This window comes from Barbatula barbatula (assembly GCF_947034865.1).
Source record: "Barbatula barbatula genome assembly, chromosome: 3".
NCBI classification, from domain to species: domain Eukaryota; kingdom Metazoa; phylum Chordata; class Actinopteri; order Cypriniformes; family Nemacheilidae; genus Barbatula; species Barbatula barbatula.
This window is the reverse complement of record NC_136764.1, coordinates 15627003-15639251: the sequence shown is the minus strand read 5'-3', so window position 1 is coordinate 15639251 and position 12249 is coordinate 15627003. Positions and strand designations below refer to the sequence as shown.

Here is a 12249-nt window from a genome sequence, read left to right as displayed (position 1 = left end):
AGTAAGCTAAAATTGTAATGGCCTCATTGATCAAACTCTGCAGAACGGCATGATCAGCAGTATGCAGGGACAAGGGAATAACAGCTTATGTTACAGCCCTGCTGTTATAAAAATAACTAGATGCTGCTATAAGATGTTCTGTTCTGATACCATTGAAATGTCAAACACCAATATGTAACAGGGTCATTTGTAATGACTTCTCGATGTCTTCCAGGACGTGTGGAAGCATAATGGTTTAGAAGGGTAGGAAGTCATGTAGTATTGTGTTTGGGGGGAAGTGGTCTGAGAAATACTGTCAGGGTATCACAGAGAGACAGGTGACAGTGGATGGGTCTATTTGTGCTGCTGTAAATGTATGAGATTGTTCATCATCAGGGTCGAGGCTGCTGTTGTGGTTATGTGGATTGGAACAGGCTAGGATATTATGTCACAGAATGCGCTTACTCAGCGTGTCTGCAGAGTCCACTGTATCTGTTTATGTCAGAGCAAGCTGACTCTATAGAGTTCCGAATACATGGTACTACATTCTGGCAATTTCCTGTGGTGACGTATGTGAGCTAAAATTATTCATTTCTTATTCAGCAAAATCTAGTTTTTTTGGAAACTAAAGGTTTTCATTGTATTTCATTTCAGTAATGATGCAATAATTGACTAAAACTATTTAGTGAAAATATTGTTGTTAAATTTACATTTAAAAGGTTATTTCCTACAGACAGTTTCTTCGGACTGACACACACACCTGGCCCGAAGTTAACATCCGGTCTGCGTTTGTTTATCAGTCTGGCTACTGGCTAATAATATACTTATTTATATTTTAATAATATAATATACAATTTGTTGAATGGGTTGTGTCACTTTGTCTCATTTAAATTTTGCCAAGTACAGTTCTTAATAATACTGGCTAGACGCACTGTTAACTTGCTAGGTAATGTAATCTTATTGTTATTTGTGTCAGAAATTAAGTTTGGGGCACAAAAGCATGCACAGTAACTTTTGTTTATGTTGTTGCTTTGAAACCGTCTTATTCCTGTATTCATTTTTATTATTGCACTCACTGCACTATTACCGCACTATAGATTGCTCAAATGTAAAGAACGTATTTTGAACAAACTAAGCAATGTTTCAAATTAAACAAAACTCGCAAAATACTCTTTAATTCTTTATTTACAGGTAGAACAACACAGTCAAGCTAAAAGCTATAGATACAGTACAACTTACATGACTAATGTCCTATTGTGTATTTTTTGTTAGTGCCACCCTCAACATTAGCGGGCTTGGATTTGATACTTAAAATGCTGCTCGTCACTGTGAATAGATCTCCCTTAAAAAAATCTAATGTAAAATAGCCAAAGGATATGCTTTCTTGTAGCAGCAAATGTGTATGGCTAAGACTTACCCTCACATCAAGACATTTTCACACCTTACAAAAAAAGCCTTTTTCTGCATTCTTATAGTTGAACGTTTTTATCAAACAAAATCTCTCACTCAGAATAGGGATACTTAACATTCTAGTAATTGCACTTATGGAACATGATTTTAATCCCTTACAGAGAGAAAAATGTTTGGCATCCTCTGAGATGATCTGCCCTTGTTTCTTTGAAGTAAATAACAGGGCAGATACAAACACAAAGAGATAACATACAAGTGTAGATTCAGCACAGATAAACACAAGAAAAGGAATGTCTGATTCTAATATTTGTTACATTTGTTTTTTCAGAATACAATACAATCTAGAGCACATATACTATCATACTGTATGTTTCAAGTTCTGAGTCTCAGTGATATGAAATTCACTTTCTTTAAAACACAGGCAGCTGTAGATTCTACAATCAAACAGCCGGTTGGCATTCTCCATTCAGTAAGGCCAGATTTATACATCTTTGATTCTTCATAACAGTCTTGCAGAGGTTCTTATCCAGTCACTTCTGCTGTGTGCAGGGACACGGCTCCGTATTCAGTACAGTGTCATGCACATCCCCAGGTTCAATCATGATCAATACAAGAAGAGCAAAGAAGAAGGGAAAACAGACCTTGGATCTCAGAAGAACTTATCATCGATACGGAAGTGAGGTCGTGTGACATCATCAGGATTGATGAACACGGAGATCGACTTGCCTGGATTTTCGGTCACCAACTGCTGTAACTTCTTGGCCAGCCTGTCATCATGCTGTTGGTGATCTGCAGAGGAGGGATCGGCCAGCGGAGAAGGCAGACCAGAGGAGCTTCCACGGCGCTGCATCTCCTGTGTAAGTCTATTGGCTGATTTAGCCTGCTCAATGATAGAACGCAGGTGCTCTGCCGGATCAGATCGTACCAGCACCAGCTTACGAGCATAAAACATGGCAGTATCATCACATAGGTGCTCTAACATGTTACACTGGGGAATGAAATAGTTAGGGCAGGTTTTATTAACCAGGCAGTGCTGCAGATCATCAATGAGACCGAGCATGAAGTGTGCAGCATAGTCTTCCTGTGCCAGATAACTTGTAGGTAGCCGGTCGCAGGCCCACAACATCATGCTGCGTAAGTAATATGGACTGACGGCTGTAGGTTGGGCAAGCAGCTTCGTAATAATCGCCTTGCAAGCCTGGTAAGCTTGCATGAGTCCTGGGGAGATGCATTTTTTTAATTGCACCTCGCTGCGGGCAAAGGAGAGACGCCACTCGTTGTCCCGGCAACCGGAGGCTGAGGAGGCAGGGAGTAAATAGAAGCCACTGATAACCTCTTCCTCTGTGATCTTTCCGTCCCAGAAGTGATTCTCCATCAACCAGCTCTGGGCAACTGCTGGCCAGCCTTTGAAAGACACCACAGGAATAATGTCATAAAGCATGCGGCTGCTGCCCACACCTAAAACCATGGACAGCAGCGTGCCATGTCGTTCAACTCGTTCCACCCTTGGGGTGCCCCTTTGCGGCTTGCGCTGTAACTCTGCCAGCACTAATCCAACTGCTTCTTGGAACCAGTCAGCTACCAGCGTGGGCGAGAAGAAGTAGTTAGTGGTGCCATTCAGATGGTCAGACAGTGTGCAGCAGTCCCTCCAGCGGTTGATGGTACCCTCGTCAAAAAGTCTTAAGCTAAGCCAAGAGTGACCCAGCGCTGAATGACGCATATCCAGTGTGACGGGTTGGTTCCGGTCGTGTAGCTTTAACGCAGGAACCAACAGAGTGAAGGCCATGTCATATTCGGAGCCACGGTTATAGATACCGAGCTCATCAAGATACATGTCCACCACACCTTCTCGCACACCACCGGACAACAACAGGTACTCGTTTGCGACCGGCAACTTTTGGTCGAGCTTTTGCACCATGCCTGAAACAGAAACAAAACAGATGTAGATATGTTACTTTTCTATATAATTTCATTTTTTATAGTTTTCTGTTAATATTTCAGTTGTAGTTTTAATATTATAATGCTGAAGAAGTTAATGCGCAACTAAAAATGAATGCTTTAAAAGTTATTCGTTATTTCTGTAGAAACATATTATTTATTTGTTCTAAATGTTATTTTAAACAATACGAGAAGAATCTAAGAATAAAACATTTGCATTCCTGTACAACCACTTATTCAGACTTTGATAGTGAACACTTCCTGTCACATGACCAAAGCTCGTCCACTTCTCTGCAGGCAGCAGAGCACTCTCCTCTGCATCTATTTCCAGCTGATCAATAAAAGAACCCTGAAAGCTAACACCAGTGCTAGGAAGAAGCACAAGATCAATAGAGAATTCTACATCCTTTACTGTTGTCTTCATTCTATACGGTGTATGTACTGGCTTTTAAAGCACAAGAGATATAGGGATACACACAGTTGTTGCTGAGTATAGACAGGCAGCAGTTTATTGTTCTCATGCATGCCTTATCTTTCTTAAACAGCCAGGCCCACACCAAGCTGTGCTCTATTCCCTTTAGGGATGGGAATATACTCAAATATTTATATCTGTTCTCTGGATGGGACAGTTTGGAACCATATTCTTGGAATCATATGGCCGTGTTTTATTCCACTTTACAATACTTTTAAAAACCCTTTTAAATATAATTTTCACATAAACTGTGTGTTCAATTGAGTGTCATGCTGTTAATGAAGAGGTAAAGATTTAGAGGGTTGGCATGAGGCTGTTGGCCTCTGGTGGTAGATGCTGTAACTACATCATCACATTACAGTATTTGGTTTCTTATGGTTTTATCTAGTTCCTTCATTGACGACTAAATGAAAAGAAGCCATCTGCTAATATTTAATTACAGTATAGAAAATATTTAATTTGAAGAGATTTGAAAAGCATAACATTGACTTTGCTTTAGTTTAGGAAGGTCATCAAGACTGTGTGTACTTGTGGTGCCATCCCCCAATCAGCATTGTCATAATGGTATGTTTTTTATGTTTCTATAAAGTATAGTTTTCATGACATTTACAGCTGAGGTAAACATGCCAGATTTAGCAAATTTCTGGGTGGGGGGATTTTTCCGCTGCACCAACAGAAGCTCCTTGCTAAAAATACCAGTTGTGGGTGTAAATTATGGTTGATAGTCACTGAATCACATGACAATTACAGAGACCAGCAATAAACACACAGATTAATTAAAATTCAAGTATTTTTCAGGAGCTTTATACAGTAGTTGAACCCTTTACATAACCAAGGAGGCTTTGAAGTGCTTAATCCAAGATGGATGCTCAAGATAAGTATGTGAGAGAGCTTTTAATTTTGTTTATCTTGATTATAGACTGTGTGAGATGTTTAGTTTATTCACTAGATACACCATATATGCGTATTGGTTTGGTGAAAAACTTATAACATTGTTATTTTGCGATTTCCAGGAGAGATTATTCTCAATAAAATTACATTATGGATGCCAATGAGCATTAGTGTTTGTTCCGTCAAGTCTTCTTATGTGTCCATGACCCCAGTCAGTTCTTAAGAAGAACTATTGTGAACTATTTCCCCGACTTCTCCGCCCCTTCCTATTTTCCTTTCAATCTTTTTCTCAAAGACATCCAGTGTCACTTTTGTTCCATCTGTTTCATTTGCATACACAGACACTGCTGGCCAATCAGCCTCCTGCTCTCTGAATTGAGCCTGGGTGAATGGTGGAGACTAAAACTGTGAGAACAGAATGTGAGGGCTGTATATTACTTCTGCCTCAATGGATATGAGGTTCCCACAATCATCTGAATGCTGCCTTATCACCATTTCCGCAGAGTCTAGAATCAAAAATACTTGACAGGCCTGTTGATTTGCCACTGAAAATATTCACAATACTAAATCTATCTCAGACCACATGGTCCCGACTGTTTTTAGAGCATGTTATGCTAAAGAGGTCTTAACGTGAATATAAATAAATAAATATACATTCACTGTAAATATAGGAGAAGGGTTCCTTAACAAGAGAGCTCCACAAACTACAATTGCTGTTATTTTACTAGAAGGAAAGTCTACAATTATTGTATTATAAGATGCTCAAAAACATCTGCTGAGTGGCATGGGAGTAAATTAAAAATTATTTTATTTATTTAAACAAGAGACGGTATGATAGCTGTTGAAAGAGTTTGGGTAAATGTAAATAAAAACTGTGGAGATTACACATAATTGCCAATAATTTTCACCTATTTTTTAAAATAACACCAACATGACCAGCACACTCATAAGCCATTTATGCACATCTGCTCTGTCCATGGTACTGACCTTTATCAACGCTGATAAATTTTTCCAAACTCCAGTTTTTCATTAAATGTTCAACAGATTCAACATGTGGACGTAATCTTTCTGATCCCGTCAAACGGATTAGAAGATACTGGTACCCGACTACTGTGAAATTATTATATAAGCAAGGGTCAGACATAAAACCGCTCAACAACAAACCAAAATGGATTCAATTGTCGGATAAAGAGTGTGAGATGGAGAGCGTTACACTCGTGATTCTGAGGTATAAAATCCCGTATGAATACCCTAAGCAAATGAACAACATTATTGCGCACACCTTTGATTTCTAGCCTGCATGCTTAATAGAAAGACACCGTATACAATGATAATCGATTTTATTGAATGATACACAAATGCACAATGTGTATTTTATCCAAACACAAAGAGTTTTAAATGGGAGATGCTGTTACCGAGCATGGAGAAGATGAAATCCTTGGCTGTGTGTATTTCCAATGCCCTCTGGTCATCATACTCGCGTTGGTCTTGTTTACTGAATTCATGAATAAGACGGTTGAGCTCCTCAATCTTTACTCCAGACCTGAAATCAAGCTCATGACAGCACCACAGTTTGTGGTTGTTGTTTAAGCCGCCCGGTGTTGACGTTGGACTGTTTCCCAGACTGCTAACGGATTCGGTCCGGTTGTATTGAGCTGGGACCGCCATCTTCACACTATAGAAATCGTCGGGGATGCAACGTTTCTCGTGGGTTCCCGTCCTTTATAATACATCAGGTGGTCTTTGAATGGGGCTTGTGATGTCATGCAATCCACATCCAGTTTACATCTTTATGCCGTAAAATTACATTAATCCACTGCATATAGCTACACATACAATGAGGCTATATGAAAGATTATGAATTTGTTTTCATACATCATGCCTACGGTGAAAATATTAAGGAAGACCACTTGCTACGATTTAATCTATCGATTGTTTATTAATAATTTGATAGTTTAGATAAATTAATTTGACGATAATTACCCCCGTAAAATCGATATATTATTTCTGATTCCTTAATGAAAATCCTTTCATTAATAGCCTATAACAAGAATTTATAAGAACCTTCCAAACATTGTTGTTAAAAAACGTGTCTTATTTAAATGTCCTAAATAAAAATCCCCAACATTACAAAATAAATATTTACAATCATACGATATAGAAGTATTTATATTTCAGGGTTAAAAAATTGAATGAAACGTACAAATGGGGTTGTACCATTTACATCGGAAGTCGGAGCTGGGTATGACGTCACATCCTAGTAGAACGCGTTCTCGTCCGCAAGTCGGATGGACAAGATGGATGCATCCAAGCAAACGTTTGTTGTGCTAGCTGTTCAGGAATACACACAACTAAAAAACAAATATGACGTCCACCTAAAAAACATAATGGAAGAGGAAAGACGAAGAAGAAGGTACTAAACTTATTTTGAACCAACTTTATACAAGTCAGAGCCCTTGAGATTGAAGTAAAAATAAAAACTGCTACTGTAATATTTAAATGACAGATATTATTTACTTAAATACAGTTCTCTGACTTAGGATACTGATGTCCTCTGTGTTGCGGTCAGCACAGAAACTTATAGCAAAGACTGAAACAGTCGGAGAAACAGCAACGATTCCGACTTCAGAATCCAACGTGGCTGCTGAGAGCGTCGACAGTAAGTGAAACTAAAGCCGCGCCTCCAAAGTTATCAAAAAACGCAAGCTTGCGGTAGGTAGGAAATGGACGAGACACTTCACTACACTGAATGAACTGCTTTTGGTCAGGGAATAGTTTTAAATGGTTTGGTAAAAAAGTTGGATAAAAAGAGAAAGTACTGTTACTGAACTGTAACTGACTGTTGCAAAACTTTGTCACAGTCTGATGTCACTTCCATGATGAGCTGTGTGTCAGGGGTGCACAATGTTTAAGCATTAACTGTGCAGAATACAGCTTTGCGTAAAAACACCCAGTAAAAAATACAGTAAATCACCCTTCCACCACTGGGAAGAGGTTTTGAAATTGTTCACAATTTGATATGTGGTTGACTTGATCTGTTGTTGACTTTTGACTTAAGTGTTTAAGTTTATTCATTGGAAAGAACAAAATAATCTAGTGAATTAACTATATCAAAACAATAGATAACAGTGTGTGCATTTTTCTAGTATATTTGGACAGCAACATGAATATGTTCAAGGATCCCCAGAAGAGCACCCCATTCCCTGGTCCCTTGTACCAGAAGGAAGCAGACCCCACCACATACTACCTGAATGAGGACCTGACAGTTATGATAAACATCGTTGAAGATGAAGATTTGAACACCAAATTAGGTGAGATAAACAATTAATACAATTAATGGAGTAGTACACTTCAAAATGTGCCCCTTCACTTTCCATAGTAGGAATAAAAATGAGGGAAAATTTAATAATAGACGATAGTAATAATGTTATTAATGTTGTGCATACTAACATTTAGCTTTTATGTGTATTTCAGAAATCTGCCAAGAGAAAAATGATGCTTCACCCAGCACATCACCTGAGCCTGTGACAGCAAATGAGAGCTTCAGCAAAGAACAGACTTTGTTTTTGATCGACTTTATGCGGCAGCATATTGAAAGAAAAGGTAAAGGACTCCCCAAAAGCCTGGAAGAGCTGATTGCACGTCTTAAATCTACAAGGGGCACTAAAAAAGATCTATGGAAAGATGCTGCAAATAACTTGACCGGCCATTTCATGCTGTCTTTCTCTCCTGAGAGGGTGGCCAGAAAGTGGAATACACTTGTTGATGCCTTTAAAAAAATAAAAGATAGCCATAAAACTACAGGGAAGGGACCCGTCCGCTTCCAGTTTTATTCAGAAATGGAGGCTCTTCTTGGAGGGCAGCATGATGTGGTCACCCCAGTTGGTAGCACATCAGCTTCACCTGTGCAAATTATAGCAAGTGAGAGCTTTAGCAAAGAGCAAACCTTGTTTTTGATAGACTTTGTGCGGCAGCACATAGAGAGTAAAGGTGAAATACTCCCCAAAAGCCTGGAAGAGCTGAACGCACTGCTTAAATCTCCGAGGGGCACTAAAAAAGATCTTTGGAAAGATGCTGCAGATAAGCTGGCTAGCCATTTTATGCAGTCTTTCTGCCCTGACAAGGTGGCTAGGAAGTGGTATACACTTGTTGAAGCCTACAAAAAAGTAAAAGATAACAATAAAACTACAGGCAAGGGGCCCATCCGCTTCCAGTTTTACACAGAAATGGAGGGCCTCTTGGGAGGACAGGATGATGTGGTCATGCCTGCTGATGGCACATCACCATCAATTTCGCCAGCGCAAGAAAATGATGGTTTGAACAAAGATCAAACTTTATTTTTGATTAACTTAATGCGGAAGCGTATTGAGAGTAAAGGTGAAAGACTCCCCAAAAGTCTGGAAGAGCTGAATGCAATGCTTAAATCTCCAAGGGGCACTAAAAAAGACCTATGGAGAGATGCTGCAGATAAGCTGGCCAGCCATTTCATGCTGCCGTTCTGCCCTGTCAAGGTTGCCAGGAAGTGGTATACACTTATAGATGCCTACAAAAAAATAAAAGAGAGCAATAAAACTAGAGGGAAGGGGACCATCCGCTTTCAGTTTTATTCCGAAATGGATGCCCTTTTTGGAGAGCAGCATGAGTTAAAATTCCCTGCTGTTGGCATGTCCGTGGGAGTGGAGGAACGCAGACCTGAAGCATTAGGAGATTCCGGCAGTGTCACTTCACCAACAACACCACCAACTTCTACATCATCACCTCCTTGTAAGCGTCAAAAGGTGGACTGTGAATTGATGCAATTTTTGCAGGAGTCAGAGGAAGCTAGTCAACGGCGTCATGAGGAGACTCTAGCACAGCTAAGGTCTGCTCAACAGGGTTTTGAGGCTCTCATGACAAAGTTGCTAGATAAACTGTGACTGTGATTTGAAGCTGGTAATGTAAAAAATGCATCTAACTAATTTGAAGATTTTAAGACAAACTGTCAGGTGTGTTTTATAGGTTTAACTGTGCCATTTGGAAGACGTTTTTGTTATAAAAGAACAGTTTTGTGTCATTCCAGACTAAAATAATATAATTTTTTTATTTGTATATATGTGAAATCTATTAAAAAGTATCTTTATTCTTTTTATTGTGTTTGTTTCTCTAAGTACTTATTCTAAAGGGGATGCGCAACAGTGTTTTATGCATTCTGACTTCTTTACATTGTTAAACGTGCTGTCTTCTCATGCTTGACATGGTCAATTTATCAATAAACAAGTTGGACTTACATAATATTTCTGTGCTCGATACACTCCCCCAAGGTTCGTAAATAGCTACAGTGGGACAAAAAAGTATTTAGTCAGCCACCAATTGTGCAAGTTCCACTTAAAAAAATGAGAGAGGCATGTCATTTTCATCATAGGTACACTTCAACTATGAGAAAATCACATTTTTAAAGAATTTATTTGCAAATTATGGTGGAAAATAAGTATTTTTCACCTGCAAAAAAAAGCTAGTTTTCTGGCTCTCACAGACCTGTAACTTCTTCTTAAAGAGGCTACTCTGTCCTCCACTCGTTACCTGTATTAATGGCACCTGTTTGAACTTCTTATCAGTATAAAAAACATCTGTCCACAACCTCAAACAGTCAGACTCCAAACTCCACTATGGCCAAGACCAAAGAGCTGTCAAAGGACACCAGAAACAAAATTGTAGACCTGCACCAGGCTGGGAAGACTGAATCTGTAATAGGTAAGCAGCTTGGTGTGAAGAAATCAACTGTGGGAGCAATTATTAGCAACTGGAAGACAAACATGCCTGTAGCTCAGTGGTCAGAGCATTGCGTTAACAATGCAAGGTTGTGGGTTCGATCCCAGGGGATTGCAGATACCTATGTAAAATGTATAGGATAATGCAATGTAAGTCGCTTTGGATAAAAGTGTCTGCTAAATGTAAATCCACGATGATAAAAATGATAATCTCTCTCGATCCGGGGGTCCATATAAAATCTCACCCCGTGGGGTCAAAATGATCACAAGAACGGTGAGCAATAATCCCAGAACCACACTGGGGGACCTAGTGAATGACCTGCAGAGAGCTGGGACCAAAGTAACAAAGTCTACCATCAGTAACACACTATGCCGCCAGGGACTCAAATCCTGCAGTGCCAGACATGTCCGGGCCTGTCTAGAGAGCATTTGGATCATTGGGAGAATGTCAGATGAAAACAAAATAGAACTTTTTGGTGAACTCAACTTGTCGTGTTTGGAGAGAATGCTGAGTTGCATCCAAAGTACTCCATACCTACTGTGAAGCATGGGGGTGGAAACATTATCCTTTGGGAACCAGGACGACTGATCAGTGTAAAGGAAAGAATGAATGGGGCCATGTATCGTGAGATTTTCAGTAAAACATCTATTGTTGTTAAATTGTGAACCAGTAGGGGGGGCTATGACAGCCATTAATGATCGTTAAGCTATATTTGAACTTTTCTTATAAATTATAACTGAACTCTGATTTCTCATTAATTTGCTTGAGTAGGGCTATTTTCTCATCTTCAATAATAAAAGTGGCGTAGTCATCTATTTAAGTTGAAATGTCTTAAAGTGGGAAAGTTTTTTAAGCCAATGGTCACACATATATTGGTTACACTAATTGTTTTGCTCATAATATTGGTATTCAATACAAAAAAACAGGAGAGACTAAAAAGCACAATAACAGTTACATTTCTCAACCGATTTGAATGGTTTCCGATTTTCGTGTAGTGCAAAGTCATTTCTACATTTACATTGAATTTCGATATTGGGATTTTGTTCATTTTCACAAGGAATTGTAAAGACCCAGGCTTGTCAAGCAGAGCAGAGTAAGTTTTGAGTTTACAAACCTGGTTTAGATCAGGATCTGCTGTAGCACAACGCTTTGTATAAACGTTCTCCGTAACTAAGGTCTGATCCAGAGTTTGTGATGCGCGTGCTCCTGAAAGTGTGACACTTGCGGCAAACGGCAAATCACATGGAAGATGGAAAGCGTCATTAGTTTGATTGGCTTCTCGCGAGAATCAGAACAATTCACTTTTTGGTTGAAGATGAAGAGATCATTATGAAAAATGAATTGAAACACATTTACAAGGCAGGAATAAACACTGCTGAAAATATGAGAAGGCAGCTACACTATCATTGCAAAATCAACTGAATTTAAATTATTTATATAGGTTTACAATAAGATCAAAAGATAATATGTATGCTTTACTACTATAAAATGCTTTATACATAGAAGATTGTTTTATACGAATATAGTTATATTAATCGCAATGTTTAATATTCATTAATATTATCAACTCGTATAATAATTATGTGAATGTGTTTTTAATTATAATCAATAAATGTAAATATACAAGTTAACACTTGGCAGCAAAATACTATTCCTTTAACGTAACATCGCTTAATTTGGAGCGAGAGATACATAGGGGAGTGGCTTCACTGCGTATATACGTCACTTTCTCACAGTTGATTGGTCCAGTTTTGTTTTGCGATCTCTAACCCAGAATAAAACCTGCTTCGGAGCAGGTTAGCCGTGTAGCT

The 12249-nt window shown here is 38.9% G+C and overlaps 2 protein-coding genes across 6 annotated transcripts; one reads left to right on the top strand and one right to left on the bottom strand.

Annotated features, from left to right (window-relative positions):
• Positions 1–1147: 1147 nt before the first annotated feature.
• On the bottom strand, positions 1148–11673 carry mb21d2 (Mab-21 domain containing 2). 2 transcript variants are annotated; one of them, XM_079453302.1, is made up of 2 exons: positions 11553–11673; positions 1148–3309 (listed from the first exon to the last, which is right to left on the bottom strand). In XM_079453302.1, exon 2 carries the CDS (start codon positions 3305–3307, stop codon positions 2039–2041), a length of 1269 nt encoding a protein of 422 aa, XP_079309428.1. In that variant the 5' UTR covers positions 3308–3309; positions 11553–11673; the 3' UTR covers positions 1148–2038. The 2 variants fall into 2 exon arrangements, with proteins under 2 accessions (XP_079309428.1, XP_079309427.1); XM_079453301.1 differs by lacking the exon at positions 11553–11673 and adding an exon at positions 6106–6437.
• LOC306892299 (uncharacterized protein) lies at positions 6907–9816 on the top strand. 4 transcript variants are annotated; one of them, XM_079453297.1, is made up of 4 exons: positions 6907–7103; positions 7231–7349; positions 7837–8001; positions 8165–9816. In XM_079453297.1, exons 1-4 carry the CDS (start codon positions 6979–6981, stop codon positions 9604–9606), a joined length of 1851 nt encoding a protein of 616 aa, XP_079309423.1. In that variant the 5' UTR covers positions 6907–6978; the 3' UTR covers positions 9607–9816. The 4 variants fall into 4 exon arrangements, with proteins under 4 accessions (XP_079309423.1, XP_079309426.1, XP_079309425.1 ...); XM_079453300.1 differs by having other exon boundaries at positions 6960–7103; positions 7265–7402; XM_079453299.1 differs by having other exon boundaries at positions 6970–7103; positions 7260–7349.
• Positions 11674–12249: the final 576 nt, after the last annotated feature.